Genomic DNA, 26,029 nt, shown 5'->3' with positions numbered 1-26,029 from the left:
GGGGACACAGACCAAATGGCAGGGATTGGGCAGAAAGGAGGGGCATGGGCCAAATGCAGAAAAACATACATCATGGAACCACCAGGGGTCCCTGGGCAGAGAGAGAAAAGCAGGAACCTTTGGGCTGATAAGTGGCCTGGAGACCAACAAAGAAAGGTCAGAAAAGGCAGGAGTTTCCAGTGTCCGAATGCAACCTTTTGCTCACTATGCCCTCATATCAATAAAATTAGCCTTGCAGATCAGAAGTACCCATCATGCACGGACGCCATGACACCTCCGATCCAGACTAAATAAGGACAAAAACCCTTCCTCCTTTCGGGGAGGTGGAGTTGGGATGATGATCAGGGAATATGACCCCAAACCCTCTCCTCCCCAATGAATATTCCACCCATTTGGTTTTACACCCTATATAACTAACTTGCCAAAAAAACTGAGGACAGCCGCTCACCTGAGCCTGCCCGCTCTCCCCTTGAGAGCGTACTGTCCATCCCTTAACAAATCCTCACTTTACTTTTTTAAACACTACGTTTTGTCTCTGAATTCTTTCTGGGACGGGACAAGAACCTAGAACACCAGTTGCATCCACCGGCAACACAGTGAAGGTTGGGGAAGCAGCAGCCAGAGGTGGGGTTCCATCACAGAACCTAGTTGCCTTTCTGGATTTTTACATCACAGTTTCATTACTGATTCTTTCCCACCATCTCCACTTGGAGACAGAGAAGATGCTCACCTGGTGTCCTTCAGCAGGACCTGCTTGTATTTTTATAAGAAGGAAGGAGTGTATTTTCTATTAAACATATAATATTAAGCACTGTGTTCTTGGCCATGGCACAAAGACAAGGTGAAACTGCTGAAGCCAGGGCAGAAATGGGCAGAGAGCATGGCAGTGTCAGAGACGGGACAACTGAAAACCCACTGGGAATTAAGTGGGGCTTAATGGCCACAACCCGGAGCTATTACTGCCAGAGATGCTGTTTAATAGTGCCTGTGTTTCTTCTCAGTGGGAGAATAATTTTCAGCCCTCATTCCAAGTGGGCAATAACTCTGCTGGGCACGATGGCTTAGTTCTTACCTCTCCCTCATAGCTACTCGGAGTCAGGAAGTGTGCGGGTTGTAGAGACAGAAATGAGGCCTTTCCTGGATTTAACAGAGCAAGTCTTCTAACGACCTATATTATAAGGACCTTGAAGCAAAGAGGGGATGGCCTGGTGTAGACACTGGGGCAAGAAGAACCTGGGACACAGTAAGAGGATACAAATTTGGTAAGAACACATCCCTTCATCATGCTGGTTAACAGATCTCATGAGCTCCTTGCTAAGACAAACTGGAGACTTATTCTCAAATCTTCATCACCATTTACAGAGAGGGGCATAGAAACTTGTGTGGTAAACTGTATACAGCTGTCCGGAGTATCTGATGCTTTTAAACATTACAAAATTCCTAATTGAAGGACTCCCTCTCAGTACTGCTGCACCTAGACGCTTGAGCTGAATGAACTTGGCTTTGCTATTTTAAAGAATAAGACATTGGTTTACTTGGTTTCATTCCCTCCCCTCCGAAGTCTCTTCTCCACATAGTAGCAAGAAATCTTACCGATAATAAATGAGGCCACAGCTCACTTCTGACCAAAAGCCATGCATAGTCTCCCGTGCCACTCAGAATAAAATTCAAAGTTCTTCCCAAGACCTGAAGGCTGTGGGTGATCTGGCTCTTTGATCTCATCTCCTAACCTCTCATCCGACCGCCCTGTGAAGAGTGGCCCCACCTCACTGCCATTCTGATCCCTCACCTGCCTCCAGTTTCACAGAGCCCTTCCATTCACTGGACACACGACATATTTCTTTGATTATTATCTGTCTCCTTTTTCTACAAAGTAGGTCTTATTAAATTGGGAACATTTTATGTCCTATAACATCCAGAAGAGTTTCTGGTAAATAGGAGAACTAGATAGAAATTGGCTGAATTGACAGATTTAAGATCTTTTTTCTATAAGTGGGCACAGCAGGTAACCAGCCTGTTACAAAATGTTCTCTTGGTCATTATTTTTCTCTGGATGAGCAATATGTATCATGTTTGCTTCTTGATAAATAATCAGGTTATAAACTAAAACATCTGCAATCTACTTGGTACAACAGTCTGGACATAATTTTCTCCTTCTGGTTATCTAAGTGCTTCTGTAGACTGGTTTTAAGGTGCCTGCACTTATAAAGCATCCCGTTACTTACCGTGGGCATGAGATTGTGCACAGCATATAGAAAACTTAAAAGCACTCCAAAAGTATTAAGAACATTGGTATTCAGTTAGTGAGATTTAGTGAATTAATTAAATTTATAAAAAGACTTAATGCAATGTATGCCACAGCACAGCCTTTTAAAACACTGTCATGTTTTATTCAATTTCAAGATTGAGGATAAGAGTAAACATTAAGTATTCGCATTCATGGAGAGGCTGTGGAGAGAGGGGAATCCTCCTACACTGCTGGTGGGAATGCAGTTTGGTGCAGCCACTGTGGAAAACAGTATGGAGACTCCTCAAAAGACTAGGAGCAGACTTACCATATGACCCAGGAATCCCGCTCCTGGGCATATATCCAGAAGGAACCCTACTTCAAAATGACACCTGCACCCCAATGTTCATAGCAGCACTATTTACAATAGCCAAGACATGGAAACAGCCTAAATGTCCATCAACAGATGACTGGATAAAGAAGATGTGGTGTATTTATATAATGGAGTACTATTCAGCCATAAAAACTGACAACATAACGCCATTTGCAGCAACATGGATGCTCCTGGAGAATGTCGTTCTAAGCGAAGTAAGCCAGAAAGAGAAAGAAAAATACCATATGAGATCGCTCATATGTGGAATCTAAAAAAAAAAACCCATAAATCATAAATACAAAACAAAAACAGACTCATAGACATAGAATACAAACTTGCGGTTGCCAAGGGGGAGGGGGGTGAGAAGGGACAGACTGGAAGTTCAAAATTTGTAGATACTGACAGGCATACGCAGAATAGATAAACAAGATTATACTGTATAGCACAGGGAAATATATACAAGATCTTGTGGTAGCTCACAGTGAAAAAAGATGTGACAATGAATATACATATGTTCATGAATAACTGAAAAATTGTGCTCTACACTGGAATTTGACACAGCATTATAAAATGACTATACCTAAATAAAAAATGTTGAAAAAAACAAACAAAAAAAGTACATTGCATTCATTTTTTCTAATTGTGAGGGCAATACATTAAGAAATATTAAGGTAAGAAATTTAAGACATGGAAGGAACTGGATACTAGCAATCAAGTGGATAACAAATATCCATTTTGTAAGATTCCAGCATGTTGAGGATAACTAACACTTAGCAACCTTAAATTTTACAAGAACTGCACATTTATTATCTTATTTTATTTTCAAAATAGTCATGTGGGTTGATATTATTATAAACTTCTTTTTATGGATGTGGAAAGAAGTTCAGAAATGTTCAGCAATTTACCCAAAGTGAAATGGTCAGATGGTTGTACATCCAGGATTCTGATTAAAGGACACTCTGAGTTCCTGCGGTCTTCGGCTTTCCTCTGTGACTTTTCCCCGTGGAAATAATGCTTCACATTTTACTAGCCAGAAGACAAACTCAAAGTTGTTTTCATGGCCCCAGATTTCAGAGCTAGCAAATGAAGTACTATATTTCATTGAATTTTTTAATTGGGAAATCAGTTACCTGAATTATAGGAAACTATTTAACACAGTCTATTATAGAGGAAGAGAGTATTTTGAACGTTCACATTTAAATTCAACTGCATATTCTTTTCGCTATGTAAGAGAATGTTAATAATTAATAATTAAACTAGTTAAATGTAAGAGAGAAAGAGACAATTTTAACTCAACACTACCTTTACAATTATACTAAATTCCTAAAGCCTGCAACAGACCCACGTACGTGGCTAGACCATCATGGGGATAAAAGGGTTCTCCTTTGTCTCCCACAACCTGCAAGCATTACAGTGCAGAGAGACACAAATGGTACAATGAAATTATGCCTCCAATATGGATTTTTTACCAATTACATTTAAGAAAGAAAAATGGCCTAGAACTCTGATTCTGACTGCTCTTTTTTGAATAAGGCCAGAGGAATCATTGCTTAGTTCTTCATGCATTTTGATAAACATTATTAGCAAAATAAATGTGACAGGATTATACATTTTAAAGGCCTTATGTATATATTTCTTCATAAGTATCATATTAAAAATGTCTTTAATTCAATTTGTGTAGTATTTTGAGATTTTAATTCTGTAAACCAAAAGTGAACTTCCACGTTAAAAAAAATGAATTATTTTCATTTCTTTTTCATATGTTTCATGCCTGGTAACAATCTAACATAATTCAGGGCAAACAACACTTAAATAAGAGTTAATTAAAGATTTAGAATCTAGTTTTGGACCTTCTATTAATCAGCTGTGGGAATTTAAGTGATTTTCTTAATATCACTGGACCTCCATTTGCTAAACTATAAAGTCAAAGGATCACTTGAATGCTCTACCAATTCTAAAATAATAAGATCATAAGATCTAGACTCTCAAAATCCTACTTAGATCATACCCATGAACTTTTAACTTAATATTAAAAGACTTCTGACCTATTATAAGTAAGTCTCAAGTACTTTACTCTGAGAGCAAGATCTCAGGTCATTATCTAAGACTTATTGATTTTACTTATATATATAATTCTCCCAACTTAGGTATTTTATTAAAAAGCAACAAATTAAAGAATTAAGAAATGCAGGAAGCATGTATACTTACAAAGGGGAAAGAACTTTGTAATTGAAGAATGATGGACAAAAGTTAAAATCTGCTTTTTAAATTTACTCTCGTAATTAATGGTCACAAAAATCATCACTGTCAAGAAAAAGTTAAATCATTTTCAGTAGCTTCTACTTAAAAAGTAAGGACATGTATAGCTTTTTATGTGTTTCTATTTTATATTTCTAAAGTGAGATATTGGGCGCATAAATACATGTTTTGAAGCCTATAAAATTACCATAAATAGACTTATTTTTCCAGACTATTCTAAATACATCAGGTATTATGTTTGCTGAAACCTTGATTTTAAGAAGCAGGAATTCAGATGTTTTCAGGTGTGATGAAATGTGAAATTCCACTGGAAGGAGGTCCTCATTCTCTGTGTAAAAAAAGATGAGAAGCTTTTAACAATGTCATGGTTCTTTTTGTGGATGAAAACTTTGTCTTATTATCCAGCATTTAAAGGACTAATTTAGCTTCCCTAAAGGTAATAAACACACCAAACATCCTAGGATGTGGCATGGTCCAAGGAGGTTACAGCAAATTAACCTGTTTGTAATCAGGAATTTTCTTCTTTCTTTGTGGTGTCAGGCGGGGATATAGGAAGAAACAGATGGCACACACAAATTAGAGTAATTCCAGAGGGCTTAATGGGGAGACTGTCTACAGACGTGTGAGTAGGAAGCAGGGAAACCACAAAAGCGCTGGTAACAGCCCAGGAGCTGTAATGACCGCTAGGCCTGAAAGGGCAAGAGGGGGGACAGCTGAATTCAGAGAGAAGTGGCAAGAAGAAAAGCTTGCTTTAAGAGGAACTGTACCCTCAGGGGAAGGACACAGACAGCTTGAGGAAGACCTAAAGAGAACACCCATCCGCGTGTCATTCTCGTCCTGCCCTGACATTTCTTGCCAGAACTCAAGAGAGCAGAGTTTGTGGACCAAAAGGCCAGCCTCTTGAGGCACCAAACAGGGTGAAGAACAGTGGAAAGTGGAAATCTTCACCATGATGATAGGATATAGCCATTTTTAGCACCATGATCTTCATTCCTATTTAGTATGTCAGCTACATTAACAACCGGATCCATGGCCCAGCGATAACATTCTGCAAACACTTCTTGGCAGCTAATGTACATGAAGCATTTACAAATGCCTGGTTCCATCATAAGCACTTATCTTATTTAGTGTAGTCAACAAACTATGGTTCACTTTCTCATAATCCCCATTTAGCAGATAAGATAATTAAGGCTTAGAGAGATTTAGTAACTTGCCCAAAGACATACAGATAAGTGACCCAGCAAGGATGCTATACTGTATTATACAGGAAGAAAATCCATTTACTAAGGCTAGAGCTTCTGCCAGATGAGCAAGGAAATGCTGGATTCCGCTCTGGGGTCGGAGGTACCAGTGACCACCACTGTTTAAGTCCCGCTGGGACTCTTCCCAGCCCACGCCTGCTCCAGCTCCAGCCACAGCCAACCCCCAAGGTGACATCGGGTGCAGCATCCCTCGAGGACGGCCCCCAGCCTAGCCTGATCAGCTTCAGTTGCCCCACAGAGGCAGCCCCAGGCACAGCACCACCCAGAAACTGCCCCTGGCCCGCGCTGCTCCAGCTCCAGCCAGCCTGTCAGAACCACTAGGCACAAGCCATTCACACAGGAGATGGAGCCACGCAGGACCACCCCATCCAGACCAGAGAGAGTTAGCTATTTCGCCTCATTCATAGAAACAGAAAACAGAAGTCAAACAAAATAAGACATGAGGAGGATGTTCTAAACAAATAGATTCAAACATGTATAATGATGGACTTCGAAAAAAAATTAATTTAAAATTTGAATAATATTATTCTCACATATTTAAAAATAAAATGTATCTAAAGCAGTATGTTACAAATCCTTCCTTTTCCACATTCATCTAGTTTCTACCATTTTTGCCAACAACTATTATTATTAAATCATTGTGTGTCTTTACATAGACTATTTTTGCATATATAACTGAATATGAATCTGTATTTTTCCTTCCTATTGCAGAAGTAGTGGCAAAGGTTACACACTATCCTTCAGTGTGATTTGTCCCTAAGTTGGAAATATTTTTATGTTAGTGCAAGAGCTGATTGGCTTGCCTTATCCATAATATATAGTGGGATAAACTCTAATGTGAAAATTTACTTTTTGCACAGGATAAAGACACACCTTTGTTTTCTTTGTCATTCAAATTGAAATTAAAAAAAAACTTGCTAATTCCTGATTAAAATATTAATATTTCTTATATAGAAATAATTTATTAGTGGTGAAATTATGAATACATAATTTGTGACTCTTGTTTCAACTTGATAGGATTTTTAATAATAAATTTTAAAGATTACTGGTTTGTTTTACATATGAATTTGTGCTATACATTGAATAATCATTTAAATTTTTGTCTACAGAAAGTAGTCAAAATTAACAAATATAACCAAGCATATCAATAGGACACATCATTGTATTTATTGTTTTTTTTCTTCTGGGAGGTGTGTACTAACACACATTCTTTCACTTAGGACCTTACACGAAAATATGCTAAGTCATTTATTCAACAAGTATCTAGTGAGGGCACAGGATTACGTTAATTTCTATTTCTTTCCCTTCTCCTTCTTTCTAGAAAACTCTGTAATTTCTGTGAGAAATCGTTTAAAATTAAAAATGTGAGTAGGATAAGAAAGCTTCTTAAGCAAATTTCAACTCACATCACTTTTCTTATTTTATTGATCTGAAAACATAAAATTGTTTAATGATTTTTCAAAAGCTGAAGGGACGTTGAAATTAAACACTACATTAACCATAAAGATGATAGTAGTGTATACTGTGAACTGGGATCCCACAGTCTAGAAATTTAGGCTTCACGACGCTCTTCTCAACAAAAAAGCCACAAGCATTTCTAGAACAGTGTGTGGGTCAGTGTTCCAGCTAAAGAGAAACACCATTTGACTAGAATAATTTAATCATACATTATATTATCCACATACTTCTTTTTATATCCAGAATACTGAAATGAAAATGTCTATAGCTGGGGAGGCAAAATAAATGCATCTCTAAGGATGGCTACGTCCTAACCTCCAGATCTGAATATGGTTCCTACATGCCAAAAGGGACTTGGCAGAGGTGATTAAGATTATAATCCAAAATTGACACAACATTGTAAACTGACTATACTTCAATTAAAAAAAAAAGATTATAAACCATAAGATGGGGAGAATATCCTTGCTTGCTCACATAGGCTCACTCAAAACCAAAGAATACCAGTGGCCTCTAAAATCTGAAAAGGCAGGGGAACAGATCACCCCTAGACCAGAGCCTCCAGATCGGAACACAGACCAGCCAGCACCTGTTTTAGGCCAATTAACACCTATGTTGGACTTCTTTTTTTTAACATTTTTTATTGAGTTATAGTCATTTTACAATGTTGTGTCAATTTCCAGTGTAGAGCACAATTTTTAGTCATACATGAACATACATATATTCATTGTCACTTAGGTTGGACTTCTAACCTACAGAAGTAGGAGATGATAAATTTGCATTATTTTAAGACACAAAACTTGTAATTTTTACAGCAGAAAATAGATACATTAAGCACATAGAGTTGAAAATAAAATTGAGGGGTGTATTAATATTTACCAAAAAAAACCCCAGGTATGCTCTATTAGCAGTCAAAAATTGAAACTTCCATCAGTAATTCTTACTGTTCTTTTAAGGATCAGTATGGAACAGAGAAACTTATTAATGTAATAAAAAAATCCACTGTTAATCACCTGTAAAATTATGCCAATTTTTAGACCTCGTTTGGCGGTTACTTACCTCTGAACCCAAATATATGAATAGAACATGTGTCAAAACAATTTTTATGGTAATGTTTGTTGCATCCCTAATACTTAGAGTATGCCAAACACATAGGAGGCAATTAGCAAATGTTTGTTGAATGAATAAAAGGAGGTATAATATAAGACTGGAGAATCAAGAGAAATAGCCTAATAATTAATTATTATCTGCATTTGTAGCATTCTAAAAGGTGTCATATATTTAAAACAGTAAAATGCACTCCTTATCCTTGTAGGAATATGTTATAAAGTGAAAAACAATATGAAATCAAAAGAACTCCAATGTGCCTTTGAAATATGGTCCAGTTTGTTCCCTAATAAATTATCACAGTGTAGACCATGAAATAAAAACCCAGGGACTAAAAATGTTTTGATGATGTAATGCAATAAACTGACAATTAATTTAATGTATCCATATACTTTATAATGGAAATATAGTGACTCCAAATACTGATTGTACTTAGTAAAATATTGATGAGAAAAATACAAAAGGAGCTATTTTGAATTAAGAAAATAATTCTTGTTTTTAATAATCCCTGTCTCTGTCCAGACTTCAACATCTCAAGCTTATAAATTGTGGTAAACCTTAGACAAAAGATGGTAAATACATAGACAACCTCATGGTAGAAAATTAAGTGCTTTCATTTAAAAACTAACAAATGAAAACAGTTTAGCAGCCTAACCTCCCAAGAAACCAGTTCCCTAATTCTGCTTCTCTAATTCTATTCTAGACAAAATCATCTTGAATAAAAATATTTATGTAAAAAAAAACACAACAGTGTTTAGTATAATAAAATTTATGCCCAATTTAAATGTCAACAATAAAAAAATGGTTAGGTTAATGGATCATATATTTAAACATTATGTACCAAAACAAATACAGCATGAAAAAAATTAGTGTGAAAAAACTTAAACTTAGTTTGATCTTAATTATTTTAAAACAGTCATAGAAAAAAGCTGGAAAGCGATATGCCAAGATTTTACGTATAAGTCATGGCATGGTAAGATTATTTTATACTTTTTTATTCTGCTTTTCAAATTTTTAATATTAAATTATTTAGTAATCAGAAAAGGCATCTTGTAATGAAAAAGAATCACTTCCTGATCATTTGGCAGTTCAGACTGTATCCATTCCACAAAAGCTACTGAAGGAACAGTCTGTTTTAGACCAAATCAAGAACTTTTCCAAAGAGCAGCAAGTACATCTTAGGTTTGATCTGAGGAACAAACTCATCTTAAATAATGAAAGTCAATAATAACTGTGAGGAAATTAAGTGCTGAGAACAGGTTACGGATCAGTATTTCACAAGAGAAAAGGCCTACTGTTTTTGGTAAATTACAAAAGCTGTGCTTTTTTTATATATATTTACACAATCACTAATGTTACCCACATAGTGTTACGTGCCAGACTAATTATGTATGTACGTGATCATATACTCCATTTGCAGGTCTTCAGGGCATAAACTCCCTAACTTGGTAGAAATAATCTGGGTAATAATTAGTTTTATATCACTGCAGGTCAAACAAAAGGCAATACATTGGTGGAATTATAACTTACTGTGGTGGCACAATGGATATCTTTCCACATCGTGGCTTCCCTGGAGAGATCAGAGGCTTCGAACAAATTGTCAAGAATCGCTTCCCCAATCATGTCATGTCTAGAAAATCGGTCAAAATCATATATACTGAAATGTAGTTTTCGGTTGCTTAGTTGATCATATGCTACGGGAAACTGAAAAGTTTCGTCAAATAGAGGATTTAAAGTCTTTCTGTGCACACGGGTCTGAAATTTCTTTTTCCTGTCTGGAAGAAGATACATCTTCACGTAAGGGTCAGACGTCCCTGCGAAGTCTTTAGCAGGGAGATCTAGGGCTTTGATAATTTTAACAACTAGAAGTTCATTTTCATAATCGTACTGGAGGGTGAAGTTAAGCTTCCCACAGACTTTGACATCTTCCTTCCTGTCGTCCTCAGAGTCAACTGATTTCTGTTTGTAGAGCTCTGGTTTTATCCTCCCAATGCTGGTGGTGGTTTCTCCTTTTCGTAAGACAGGTTCCATGCCCATGCCAAAATCGACGCTGGAGACCTGCATTTGCCGTGGGAGGTGCCTTCTGAAGGAATTGTGGCTGCACACACGCACACACACACAAAATCATTAGGTGGGTCATTCTGATGACAGTGTCCCACAGTGGCATGTAAACGCTCCCCCAACCCAGGATAATGAAAGCGTTACATCCACAGAAGTAAACAGGTGAACACACACACACACACGTAATCAAACAGGTACTTTTGAAAAACCAGAAATGCAATATTCAAAAGAAAAGTCTCCTAAAATTATAGAAACACTTAAAAGCACAAAAATTTACATTTTTATGACTTTTTGGAATTTTTACTTACCATCATAAGCACATAATTAAATACAATTATAAAGATGGTTACCAAAAAAGTTCAGTGTTCCACAAACTATTATCAATGTTACCGATTTTCTGGAATGTTTATCTAGATGTAAATATTATATAGACAAATCATTCAGATGGCTGATTTCTTTTCATCTGGATATTTTGGTCTCATGAATTTCACGTTTTAGTGATGACAATATTAAAAAGAATGTATCAGAAGCCCATATTCCTATTCTATATTAATTATTTCAAATACCTAAGACAACTAAATGAATGTTTACTTTTCAAAAGGACATATAGTTACAATAGTCAAAATAAGTACATTTTCCTTTTTTCAACATGGAGTGGGCTTCAGAAACTCTTAAAGATTAAAAAAAATGTAGAATTTTAGAATTTGGGGCTAAATAATTGTTCTTAAAATTCAAACTGAATTTCCCATTCAGTTGCTATCTATCCTGCCAACATGTCCAGAACACTAGCTATCAGCTTACTAATGTCTTGTAAATGTGGCTCACATTAAGATCTGCTTCTCTTACACCTTCTCCATGATTTCTAGTGTGAGCTAGGTCAACTTATATGTCTCCTAAGGCCTGGTCCCAGATCTTTTGTTCTTTTCTCAATCACTCCATCAGACTAAGAATCAATTTGGGGGCTAGAGTTACTGTCTTGCATCTGATGATTCTTTAGGTATGTCTCAGGCAGACAAAATTCTAGTTCTATGTATCTTTGTCTTCAGTTTCAAACCAGTTCTGTCTTCCACGGTCTCTGACAACAAATAGTGCTAATGCTTTTATCAGTCGCTTGTGCTTGGAAGCCTGCGGTATGCTTTGGATCACCTTCCCTTCAGTCTATGGGATTTACTCGATTTTCTAAGTCCTCTTGATTTTTGCTTTGTGACATCTCATATACTTGTCCATTCTGCTCCATTCCCATCACTACTCGGTCCAGATCCTCTTCAGTCATACTCTGCTTTCTACAGTAGACCTGCAGCTTGATTTTCCTTCTTTCAGCTTTCTCTGACACTCAGTATCTCTCTAGCACCTACATCAAAACATTTACTCACTTATGTTGTCTGTTGCATTAAGTCTGTATCTTTTTATAGCGTTAATATTGAGGACTTTGCTTACTTAATATCTGCCTCACTGGTATACACAGAAGGACTGATTTAAGTGGAGCAGAAAACGAGTCCGTACCCAGAAGTGAGCTACCTGGGCACAATCCCATTTGGGAAGTGGTCAGAGGAACGGAGGATGTTGAACCTGGACGGGAAAGGAAGAAGCAGAGGCAAGAGGAACAATGAGATGGACACTAATTGTTGTCTAATAGCTGAAGGACTGTCAGGACAGAATTAATAAGAACTCATGGAATTTACATAGATAGACTTCAATTCAACATAATGAAATGTTTAAAAATGTCTAGAGATCTCCAACGTGGTGAAGCAATAAACTCCCCCAAACAAGAAATGTAGAAACAAAGGTCAGACGTTGAAGGGAAAAAGTTTCTGCCTTGATGCTAGACCGCATTGTTTTCTAACACTTACTTTCTGTAATTTTAGCTATCTAAATATTCAACATCATTACTATGTATATTAATGAAATGAAATTTTAAAAATCAGAATTTTAAACTGAGGTGTTCCAAATTCACTCTTACACTTAGTTAGCTTACTTTGTATAAACTGGACTGAAACCCTGAACAATTATTTAAACATTGTAACAAATACTTGGAGCTATACTGAAATTAATTCAACCTTTTTATGGTCTCTTTTTATACAAATAAAGAAGATGAAATGAAGTGATCTGTGAAAATACCAGCAATGCTTTGCCTGCTACCGTGTTATTTACAGACTTCTCAAAAAAATTTTTTTAAATAGACCTATCGCCACCTGAAAGAGAGGCCTTCAATGTGCTGTCATAAAGAATTATATGGAAGACAGGAGAAGGCTGAAGGAAAAAATGATATTCTAGCATCAGATGACAGTTAGGATAGGAGAAAATACTACCCAATGACAATTAGGGATGAAATAAAAGTTGAAATAATAAAAGCCCCCCAAATGAAAGAAATATACCATATAAAATTTTCTCAATAAAAAAATTAAATCTGACCTGGCTCTTCAGATTTTGCCAAAGGCCAACACACTGAGTGCTTACTCTGTGGCAGGAACACTGTAAATTCTTTATCAGCTTCCTATGAGGTATTTACCACTATGTTTCCCATTTTACAAATGAGGACACTGAAGCACAAGACATAACTTGCTTAAAATCACACAGTAGGCAGGTTCTAAAACTAAAATTTGACCAATCTGATCAAGGCAGTCTGGGTCCAGTGGCCACACTCTGTACCACCATGCTATGCTGTTAAAGCAGTGATTATTCCATTCAATTAAATTATTTAAAAATTAACTCCAAGTAGCTATAGAAAATATTTTAAAATTATTTATATATGCTTTTATATAAAATTTTCCACTTAAACATTATATGTAATATAATTATGTAATCCACTAAGATCCAAAGTTTACTTGGTTGAAATAACTTCAGATATGTTTTCAGATTTTTTTTTTAACTTCTTTGGCAAGTTACCATAAATTGAAAGGGAACAAAGATGTTTACTTTGCAGGTAAAATTATATCAGATATGTACAATACTTTTATCATGGCAATAGTTTTTATTTTACAAGAAATAACATGTTTTGAAAATACCAAGTAGCAAGGTGAAACTCACTAGGCAATTTTTGCTGTATTGTTTGTCAAAATGATTAAGTTAAAAAAATTGATCATAATTGAAAAATACTTCTATATAAAGAAACAAACTAGGGCTACTCTGTCTCAGGTGAGGGAATTAGGTCCTAATTAAACCCATAGTGAATTTAAGACCCAATATTTTAGTTTCAGTATCTAAGTGAGTATATATGCAGAAGTTGTTACTAACTTAAAGCTTAAAATGATCTGTTTCCTTAGACTGATCTTCAAATTGATCCCACTTTAATGTGTTGAACATGCTCTGAATCTATCCCAGATACACAAGATCAGGGACTTAAATGAGGGTCAGGGAACAATCATGGAGCATTAATGAAAATAATAAGAAAAAAGTAATATACGTAGTATATGTTGTTATGGCTTATTAAACGAGTCTAGTATAATCCAGTTTATATATTCAATATTCCTAAGAGATGTAGAGTATTTTATTAAACAATCTAATATTTCTGCCAAAATCTTTCACTTATACAATGATTTTTAATTACTTTTTTTTAACTTTTGTGAGCAAAAAAACCCCAAGAAATTAATTCTTTATTGTCCATAAATTGATCTATAATTTCACATTATCTTACGCTTTTCAATGTAATAAAAATTTAATCTTCTATCCTCTCCTTAAAAAAAATCAGTAATTTCTTTCTCATGCATCTGGAATATAATTATGCAGCTTTAAAGCCCCTTCTCACAGGAATCATAGTAGTAACATTTTTGTTCTACTAAGCCAGTGCCCTAATTACAGAGTAAACAGTGCACATACTAAGTCAGAGTTTAGCTAGTCAGTTAAGAGACACTTTAATTATTACAGTGTTAAACTATTGCCATGACAACACAGATCTTCTTTATCTTCTTGCATTTTCTTCTTTTTGGGAATGACAGTGGTAAGTGGCTATTTAGTTTCACACAAATATCCAACCAATTAATGAACAGACCATTTGACTGTGACTGATCTCATTCTTATCCTTCCAACCCAGGAAGGCACCACGTCAGTCCTCTTCCAGATGGAGAAGGGAAAACCTTCCCACCTCACCTGGAGCACCTGAGAGTAGCTCAAGGGATTACTCGATGCCATAGGAATAAAATGTATTAATATGGTGATTGTCAAATATTTTTTTACCAACAGATCCTTTCAAACAAAATCAGAGACCAGAAGTTGAATATAAATAGGAGCCGCTTTGGCTGACATACAGAGAGTCCTGGAATCTCACTGGAAACTGTGCCCATTTTTCCCCACTACTCAGAAGAGCGTTACCCTGAGATGAGACAGAACAAATGCTGGGCTGGGCTGAAATCAGACTGCAGTTTGGTACCAGCCTCCCCTATGGAGTGAGGGCAACTCTGGGCCAGTCACTGCGCTAAGTTTGAGCTCTACTGTCCTCCTCCATAAGACAATTCTTTCATAGTTGTGAAGGTCAAGTGAGATATGACAGATAGCTTTGAAACTGATCATTTTTCATACTGATAATAATTATCATTAGAGTTCAGGACCCAAGGAGCCAAAGGGCAAACGCTACGGTGAACTCTCTGGATCTGACCATCTCAAACCTAGCCTTCCTGTTTGTGACACAGAGTCACTGCTGTGTGAACACGTCCTGGACGACAGGTGCCCTCTGGCTCGCTCATGTCTCAGCACCCAGCAGTTCTTCCTTCCTTCAGTGGGAAACCTACATCCCCCTACTCTTACTTGCAAAATTTATTAAATTTACCTTAGATATTGCTTGAGAAATCAGATGGGGAAAAGCAAAAATATACTTAGTAGCATTTTATTTGTTTACTCAACACGTTTACAAGGAGCTCATCTCTTCTTGTCTTAATATTGACATTTATGTCAGAAACTAACATGTATTAAAGCTATAACCCCTTTTCATAGCTAAGGAGGCTCAAATACAAAGAGTGTATCAATTTTCTGGTAAAGTTTTCATCTTTGTTCCCTATTTTCTTCCATTTGGAAGAAATTTGTTCAGTTTGGAACAAGGACAAGCGTTGATTCACTCATCACACGGGTATCTGAGCACATACTATGCAGGGCGCTGTATATATGAAGACAGACCAACTTGTATAACATAGCACAATGAATTTTTGAGACTAATTTATTCTCTGATGTCAACAAAATGCTCTATATCCTTAATCTCTTCTTTAAGTATTCTTCTCACCTTACTGCTCACTAGAAACCTGGCTCTGGCTCTTCCCCAAGGACACTGTTTTTCCTCTGTGCCCTTCTCATGTGATGGCTATTTTCCCCATAGTCCTCCTTCCACTGGACCTAGAGGAGGAGTAGCTGCCCATCCCTCTTGCCCTCCGTCACCACTTTCACAGCATCCTCCCTGAACACACCGCTCCCAGCTCTGCAGCTCAAGTTAAACCACCATATCCCCATTACTGCTCACTGTCAGTCATTTAATCGTTCTCAGATCCCTCCCTTTAAAGCTTTCATTATTTTAATCTCTTGGTTCACTAACATTCTCCTTGACAATGTTTTTGTTTTAATTCCTAGCAATGCACAAGTTTCTTCCAACTACTTGACCTCTGGGTTCTTTGAATTCCTTTCCGCCAGTGAAGTTGTCTACCTAAGTCTGATACTACCATGTACATAGCCAGATTTCCTCCTTAGCTTTCTCTGCAAACTCTCCACAACCCCAATTTCATTCATGTCTCTCTCTGATCAACACCTCTTTCCAGCACACACCCTCTTATGCTCCGACTCAAGCAACTTTTCCAACTCACAAGAACCTCTAATCCATTGATTCTATCACTATTTCACAATCCCTAGTTCTTTAATATCATTTTTCCTTCTTTATCTGGCTTCAGTTCCATGGCTAATCATTAGAGCCACTCATGCATATATCCCCAGTTCCTATGTTGCTCTCTACCTTCTTTGTTGCAGGACAAAAATCAGTCCTGGTTGAATCCAACCTTCCATCGCCTCTACACCCGTACATGTGCAAGTGAAAGTAACCAGAGACAGACAAAACAGCTCTCACTGTTCCACTTGAAATCCATGACCACATTCCTCTTGTAGACCCTCCTGTTGCTCAGTCTCCTAGATTCACAAGAACTTTCACACCTTCTCACCTTTCTTCAAACCTCCATCACCTTCCTCATTCCAACCTCCGTTCATGGAAACTTACTTCATATTTTCACTAATGAAATTGAAACAAAGAGCAGAAACCTTCCACATACTTCCACTATCTCATCAACCTTCTTATCAGCATTTGTACCCATATTTTTTACCTTCCTGATCGATATTAGATGAATGACCCATGCTCTTGTCTAAAGCCAGTCCCTTCACTTGTATACCAAATTCCATTTACTCTCATGTCGCTTTCGAGATTGTTCCTCTTTGATTCTTGCATTTTGAATTCTGCCTCTTTGTTGGATTTTTACCATAAGCACAAGAGGGTACTGTTATTTCTGCCATCTTAAAGGAACATTCCATTTACCTTACTTCCTTTCTCTCTGCTGTGCTGTTTCTCTAATACATTTGTAGCAAAATTCCTTCAAAGATTTGAGGACAGTATATCCACTGTCCAATTTATCTCCTCCCATTCTATATAAACCCACTTTAATCAGTCTTTCACATACAAACCCTAGCATAATCGCTCTTGAAAATGTCAATGATGTCTCCCCTACATTGTTAAATATAGGGGTCAATCCATGGTCCTCAACTCACTTGACGTTATCATAGTCACCTGACAGTTAATCACTCCTGATTGTTTATACTCTCTTTACTTGGCTTTCAGATTATACACCCCTGGCTTTCCTTCCATTTTATAGTCTCTACTTCTCAGTCTACTATGCTGTTCCTGGTGTCTTAATGTTGGAGTACCTCCAGGATTCATCTCTGGTTTTCTCTTTCCTATCTACACTCAACTCTTTGATATCATCTCCTGGCTTTGAACACCATCATCTCTATGTGGACCCCAAATGTATGTATTAATCACAGGTTTTCTCCAGAATTTCAGAGGCATTATCCAGTTGCTTACTCCATTTTTCCACTTAGAGTTTCAACAAAATCCTTAAACACAATAGTTCCAGATCTCCTGTTCTTGGCTCTCAAACTCACTCCACTCATCTTTCTCAATTTGATCGTTCCAGATGCTCAGGCCAAAACACTGGAGTCATTCTTGACTCCTCTCTTTTTACTCATATGCCTAATGTATCAAATTCTGCATGTTCTATCTTCACAGTATATCCTGAATCCAGCCAGATCTACCATCTCCCTACTCTGAACCACGATCACTTCTGGCCTCCATAGATGTCTTTCTGCTTCTACCCTTTTGCCTCCTTCAATGTTGATACTCAAAACAACAGAGAAATTCTTTCAAGACATTAGTCAGATCATGGAACTTCTCTGATTAAAAACTCTCTGGTGGCTTTCCATGTTACTCAAGAGTAAAAGCCAAAATGGTGTAGGTCCTGCTACCTCTCTGATTTTTCTCCTAGTATTCTCCACCTTGCTCTCTCGGCTACACCCACAGTGGCTTCCTTGCTGTGACTGGAACACAAAAAGCAGGTTCCACCTTCAGGGTCTTCCCCATTCAAAGTTCTTCCCAAACATCCACATGGACCACCCTTCCACCTCCTCCAGTATTTGCTCAAATGTTACCTTCTCAGCAAACTCTATCCTGATTATCAAAAGTTAAATTGGGACACTGCTCCCCTTTCAGACCTACCAATCCTTTATTTCGCACTACTATTTTCTACAGAATTTAATATCTCCTAAAACATCATGTAATTACTATGCTGTTTGGTCCCTCTCCACAAGAACGCAGGTGGGGATTTTTGAGTTTTGTTCCCTAATGTGTATCAAATGTCTAGAAAAATGGCACATAACAAGTGTTCTATAAATATTATTGAATAAATTAATTAATTAAAAAATTTCCCTGAAAAATGTAGCCATATGACTAATAACCCTATAATAATAAAAATTGTTGAGACAAAAAAAAACTGGTTTTCTTCTCAATTATGCAATATAATGGTTGAAACTAATTTAGGTAACTTATCTTTATACTATTCAAAGAATTAACAGGAAACTTGTTTTTTAATAGCAGTTCATGAAGTGAATGTTCAGTTATTCTGAAAATACTTGTCCCTTGACCTCTCATCATGTTAAAAAAAAAGATCTACAAATCATAACAAGAGATAAGCAACTGCTTTTGATCCTGCATATATTTAAAGGAATGCATATGAAATAATTAGGTCAGGAAATATTTCTTGGTAGTTTTGATCTACAAATACATTTCTGAGAATGTACTATTTTATATTATAAGAAAAGAAGTAATATAAAATGAATCCTAAAATTAAACAAAAATATCTCAATAACAATGTGTTAGAATAATAAATCCAAGAACATTCTGGTTGGTACTACCAGGTCACTATAAAGTCTTTTGACCTTAATTATGGATGCTCTAAATTTCTACGCTCAACGTGTCACTTAGGCCTTCCCTTACTTGGAAGTATGTTGCTAGTAAGCTCAGCTAGGTTTTGGAGGAAAATGTTAGTCTTCCAGCTGAGTTCACCTACCCCACGCTGGGACCTTCCTTTTGTTGTCTCCACATCTCCCTGAGCATATTGTACATAGCGTATTGAAATGACCTGTTCTCAGATTTGTCTTCCATTCCCCAACTCTTTTACTAGACTGTGGTCTTTATAATGGCAGAAATTAAGTATCATTAATCTTTTCATGAACTTCATATTAAATATATGCTGGGATTTCATGACCTGTCTGTTAAGACTTTGTATGAAGTCATTTACTCCAATATTCCTGTGACCAATAAAAGCCAACTTCCAGAGAATTATTTGTACAATGAAGAAGGAGGGCCCAATCAACATGTAATTAGTGTTTGTAAAGAGGAGATAATATTTCTCAGTGCCAGAAAACAAACTCTCCAAGTTTGGAAAAATTTTGTAAGGTTTTGCCTCTGACCTTGGTTCAAAGTGCTGTTCCATTTCAGAAAAGAAGTTAGTTTATATACCAAATACGTATGTTTCATACAGGAGATTATTTAACTACCTCAAGCAACTGCACAGCATGTTTTATGAACTTTTATTTCATGGAGACAGATCACAGGTTCTCCCATTGTTTAGGGCAAGCACTACGTCCTATCTTAGCTAATTAAATACCTTTTAAATTCTTCCTTTGTGTAACAGTTTACTTCCCATTCCTTACCATATCTTGAAATGAAAATTGTAATTTTTGCTATCTCTTGAGAAGAATTTAATTAAAAAAAATCTCTTAAAGAAAACTGCACAATCCAGTTTTATATATTTTTACATCATTTTTCATTTCTCTTATAACAATGCATATTAAGTATCCTTTCTAACTTTTATGTGTAATGATTTGAAGAATTACTTTTCTAAGCAAACACAGCTCATTGTAAATCCATCAGCACACTTGAGTCAATGATCTCTTTGCATGTCCTGCTTTTTGTTTGTGTTCAGTTGGATCTGCCACTAGGACCCCTAATTACTTTTTGTAGATACTTAGAATCCTCTCTAACAGTGGCTAACTTACAAAATTTCTCAAATTATTTTGCCATTTGTAAGTCATCTCATTTCACACCATTAATGACTACACAGACAATTGGTCCTCATACTCATCCTTGGGAGTGTATCATCATTAACCTCTTCCTAATATTAGCACTGTTTACCTCACCACCCAATGCTGTCTTTAAGGAAGAAAAGTGGAGAGATATCAATCAATGGATCAAAACCACTTGCTGCTTTTTACGCACCTACTCATTGATGGAAATTAGGAGCACCTTAAAGCAGGTTATACAGCCTTATTCTCCTAGAACTTAGCATCTCAGGTTTGGCAAACAGAAAAGGTACTCGCAGATGTATTTTCCTTGAAGATCTTACAGTAGATTACAAAAAAAAGGTATCACTCTAGACGAGGGAAGCAGTCTGAGCAAAAGCAAAGAGACAGAGAGTTGAGGCCTATAGCAGGATGATAAAAGGACCAAGCGCCCTTCTAACTGGTAACCATGAGAGATCCACTTGGGAAGATAAGATGCAGTCATCAAATTCACTTACTGATTTTTTTAAATCAACAAATATACCCTCTTGTTCCTATAGTGCTTTGTCTAGCTGTCAAGAGCAATACAGAAGTGAAATCGGCAGGTTTTCTGCCTAACAACGCAGCATGGAGCTATATGTGTGGGGCAATATGGAACCGAAATATTATAATGGGAGCCCAGTATCATTAGATTTTTACAGTTTGATTGTCAGACTTTTAACAGGGTTGGACTAGACTGAGAATGACTGTAATATCACTGAATTCCTTTTATAAGAGATCTGAGATTCTTCCTTTATAATTTTTCGCAGGTTTCTTTTTGTTGCTGTTTGCAACTTCCTGGTTTTGATCATACCTGGCCTACTAAATTAGTTTCATAATAGATGTTTTTTTTCTACAGTGTGTCCTATAAACTGCTGCCAAATTAATTTTCTTAACACACTGCTCTTTATCCAAGGGACTTTTCTGTTGAAATATTTTTGACAGAACAGACTTTGAGCATCTTGGCCATGATTGCAAGGCCTCCCCAGACTTTAACACTAGCTGACTTTATCTTCCATTATTCCTCCACTGACCTCTGTTTTCCAATCAAGGTAATTTACTTGGTGTTTTCATAGCATGATTTCCTCTTCCGTGTCTTTTCACATAAAATGTTTCCATCTGGAATGCATATCCTCTTCCAATTGGTATTTAGATGCATTCCTAGTTTTCTGAGGCCTCAGTTTAATGGCCCTTCTCCATGCCTCAGCTAGAAGTGATTTTTCTATTCTATTAATTCCACATTTTCCACCACACAGTTTGTACTTGTAATTCCTTAAATTGAAGATTGTGTCTTCTCTCTCTGCATTGTGATGTGACTTTTTTTCTAGTTTCCTAGAATTTGCAAAGTGGAGAGTATGCAGGATATACTGACTATATCTGTTACAGAAACCTGAATCCTATCAAGAGACCAAGGGATACTCAGAGGGTTGAAGATCTCAGGTTTATTAAGCCAGCAGGCCCAGAGGAGTTAACACTCCAAGCTCTGGAGGCCATCTGTAGGTTTATACAGACTTTAATAGGATTTTAGATTTCAATTAAGTTTGTGCCATATGCAAATGAGGTGTTAAAAATGGACCAATCAGGAGTGAGATTTCAGAAACCAATGGAATTTTAGGGGTAAATGCAAATGAGGTGTTAGAAATGGGCCAATCAGGAGTGAGCTTTTGGGAACCACTGGAATCTTAGGAGTAAGTTTTGTTTTCCTAGAAGCAAGCCATTTTACAGAAGCACAAAAGCCTGGGAGGTCTTGCTGGTCACTTTGTGGGTTTTGCCCCTTCATATCTAGCCATCAATATCAACTGAGCAAGGCTATTAGATGAATGAACAATCAATCAAGATTGTTAATAGAAGAATATTAATAGTAAGAAATACACAGACACCTGTTGGGTTGTTTGACTGACTGCCAGTACGCTGATGGGGTTAACTGTCCAGGTATTTGAAAAGCAAGATGAGAATATGGGAAATGTGGCAGTTTCCAGCAATGCTGTTAATTAATCAGGATGTCTCTTAACTAAAGAGACAAGTAAAACCTGAGGGAATATGATGTCTGTCATTTATTGTCTGAGCCAAATAAAAGGGAGTTTCAACACCAGACTAGAGCTGAGATATCTTAATAAGGTGAGGAAACCAAATATTAAAGTTAAATTTATTGTGTGTGGCAGTGGGGAGAGGAGGTTGTTTGATTTCACTACACTGCAGTGAAAAGTTAGCATTTGAGCAGAACAATCTGATTCATAATAATGTACCCGCAATCTCTGCGTCTGCATAATAAGCTTGGTAATTTCCCCTTCCTCTCAGTATAAAGGTAATTTTTAGTATGATGATGTAATTAATGTAGATAAAGGTTTTCAAGAACTGGGAACAATCAAGTTTCTGCAAGGAATTCATCCCAAGGCCACATAGATTAAAACCATAACTGTAGTCATTCATGCTAACCACATATAATTCCAGACTTCTGACTGAGCAGGATGAGCAGGAAGATGTCCTCATTCTCCAACCTCCCAACTACCTGACCTCAGAAGACCTCGTAACCATCTTTGGTTGTGAAAAACCGTATCCTCTTGGCTTTAACTCTTAAATTGTGTTCCATCAATCTGGATAAATTTGAATTCTAACTTTCACCAGCTGTATGGCTGTAGGCAATGTTTTAAATCTCTCTGGGCTTCAGTTAACTCACAAGTAATAGGGATAATTAATAACATTTCATGCAGGTTGCCAGAAGATTAGCAGGAAGAGTGTCTGCCATAGTGACTAAGTTGCAAGCACTCAAAAACTATACATTTTTTTTCCTTCCTTCCCCAGCCACTCATAAACAAGGAAATTCAAAGAAGCCAATGAAATGGTATCAAAGTTCTAGCAAAACTATGAACTTGTATTCCACTTTTTCGCTCAGAAAATATGATACACAAGCACAATCAATTTTTGTTTTTTAAGGTTGAAAGAAAAAGGTTTTCTTCTGATTTGTTCAATTTCACATAATTACTGAGAAATTCAGGGATAGAATGATGTGTTGTCATTCCTATTGTGTTTTATTTCTAGAAACCAATTCTGTATCCAAAACCAAGTCTTCACACACGTGTTCTCAATATGAATTCTTTCCTTCTCCCGTAGCTAGGGATCATCAGATACGCTGTATGTTTATATTCAACAGATACTATTCTGAAGATAATACTTTGCTTTTCTGAGGTTTCTGAAAAAAATCTGAGCAAAGAATGGCAAGCTACTCTCATAGCTTACCTTAATTTGCTTTCATAAATTGAGAGTCCTTATGTGGGGTGCACTTACCAACTAAAAGAGTTGAATTATTCTGAATGCTAAGTTGATACCTAGTCATAGCTGTTACCAATATTTTTTAAATGTTTTGTAGATTATTTAAACATTTTTACCCTGAAACTGATGAGTATATTAAGGCTTTGTTAAACATCATATTTAGCCATAGTTTGCAATAGTAGCGATAATCAAGTAACCACAGGGGATAATTTTAAAGTAGTTTTTCCTTTAAATATAAAAAAAGAAGTGGCACATGGGATAATTATTTTATAGTTAAATATCAGTAATAAATAAATTTCAATTAATGTATACTGGACCATATGATGTAAAAATCACACACAAAAAGAAAAATAAACCTAAATGCTTAGATGCCACTGCTCAGGAAAACTTGTCAAAATAATAATTAAATATGAAGCATATCTTGGTTATAAAATTTAAATAGCTGAGAAAAGTGTAACATCTCCCCATCCTCCTTATCCCAAAGTAACAATTATTCTTATTCCTCTGGAATTTATTTCATAAAGAAGAGGATTTATTTGTAGATACAATCCTGTTTTATTTATAAAAGATATATTGAATAATCTTTCAATCCTAGTACCAAACATGACCCAGGCAATTTTTCAATCTGATCGACTTCCAAACCCACAAAAGTAAGTCATGTCAAAAAAGCATGAATGCATCTTTGATTTAGAGGCAGGAAGGTAAGATTAGGAAGTCCATTAGTCAGCAGAAAACAGCACTTAATTCCCATCACCACTGATTTTTCACCCTGTCCTAGGGTAAAACTAGTTGCTATTCTGGGAATCAGAGAAAAACCGCTACTAACATGTTGTTTTTAATTTTAAAGATTGAAGACCATACTTTAGTAGAAAAAAAAGGCTTTTTACAAGAATCTTTTTTTTTCCTTTATAGTTAACATCATTTGAAATATACTATAGCAAATTATTTTCATTCAAGCAAACTATTTTCATTCAAGCAAATTCCTGCTGATTTTTCCAGGCTAAGTTAAAAAGTACATCCTTAAAATGTGTCTCCTTAAGGAGGGCTCCCCCTTCCCTCCTGTTGTATATACTCCTTGGTACGTTCAGGATACTCACTAATGCTCCTGCGGAACTTAACATACTCTGACCAGGATAAGGGCTTGGTCTATGAACTCAAACAAGCAATGAAATTTTCCAGCAGTTTATGATACAGGTGCTAAACCACTGTAGACTAAACATTAGTCTCTGTTACTCAGTTCTGACTGTACATTTCTGGGTGATTGCATGAAATCCCTGGCTGTTTTCTTGATACTGATTGGCTGAATTAAACTAAATTGAAAGACTCCAAATAGCAGCTATCAACCAATGACACTTCAAAGAAAAGAGTCAATAAACAATGATCTCTAGTTAGATGGTTTTAATAAGACCTCAGATTCCCCTAAGCCCCTTTCGTGGTACTGCTCTCTGTTTGGCTTCTTTGTCCTCAATTTCTCTCTCCATCCCTACTTATTCTGTCCCACCCATTCCCTCCTTATTCTATTTGTTTCCTGTGTCTTTCTCATTTCTTCTGTTGGTCTTTTTCTTTTCTCCTTTCCCACCTCAGTTTTTCTCTCTTAGGAAATCACACACAACACACACACACACGCACGCACGCACGCACCCACCACAAGTGGTTTTATCTATTTTGATCCTTCCTTACCGGGATGAAGATGTCGGCTCAGTAGTTTGTCTCTGCACACGTGCATGTTTAATTAAATGTTCTTTTAAAGCAGTCTGGACTTCTGCTGGGATATCAGGGGAAGTGTGGCTGATTTTTATTGCGGGCTCAATAGCTTTTAGTGCTGGCTTTCCATTTTCTTTAACTTCTTTCTTCTCTTCAGTCTCTTGAAAAACTTCAGTAGGAGCACTTGAAACGCTCGGTGGGAGGGTACTGACGTTGGAAGTCAGGGGTTTGCTCTTCCAGCAAGGCCAGCACAACTTCCAGAAGACAAAAAGTGAGACGACCAACAAGGCCAGGCCACAAAAGCTGACAACGACTGCTAACAGGCTGACTGAAATGTCTGGAAAAATTACAACGCAAAAAAAAAAAAAAAGTCATTGACAGTACACATTATAAGGCAGTAATGGTGACAAAATTTTACATTATGGGTATTAGTAATAGTTTGCTGATTTAGAGTTCCAAAAATTTACTTAAGTTCTATTTGTAGGGAGGATACAATAATTATGTTTGAAAATTCACAATGGAGATGTTTGAAAAATTTCACCCCATTAAGTTTCCAGTTGTGTACAACAAAAGCATGATATGTACATATAATTTCCAGGAACAGTACAAGGGGTCCAAGAATGCAAAAAGAAGGCTGCTTATCTGTAACCTGCCTTGAAGTCTCTGATCTGTATAGAACAAGCAGGGCTTCTGTGAGCT

General features: G+C 36.7%; 1 protein-coding gene across 1 annotated transcript in view; it reads right to left on the bottom strand.

The window, feature by feature from the left end:
* The window catches only part of SYT10 (synaptotagmin 10), a 58,367-nt gene that overhangs the window by 16,322 nt on the left and 16,016 nt on the right, over positions 1-26,029 (bottom strand). The window contains exons 2-3 of the mRNA XM_072954409.1: positions 25,307-25,667; positions 10,214-10,781 (exon numbers count right to left, since the gene is read on the bottom strand). Coding sequence (XP_072810510.1) covers positions 10,214-10,781; positions 25,307-25,667 — 929 coding nt within the window. The remainder of the gene's footprint in view (positions 1-10,213; positions 10,782-25,306; positions 25,668-26,029) is intronic.

The sequence above is a fragment of the Vicugna pacos genome, chromosome 34, assembly GCF_048564905.1.
Source record: "Vicugna pacos chromosome 34, VicPac4, whole genome shotgun sequence".
NCBI classification, from domain to species: domain Eukaryota; kingdom Metazoa; phylum Chordata; class Mammalia; order Artiodactyla; family Camelidae; genus Vicugna; species Vicugna pacos.
The sequence above is the reverse complement of the archived record's forward strand: the minus strand, read 5'-3'. Positions and strand labels throughout refer to the sequence as shown.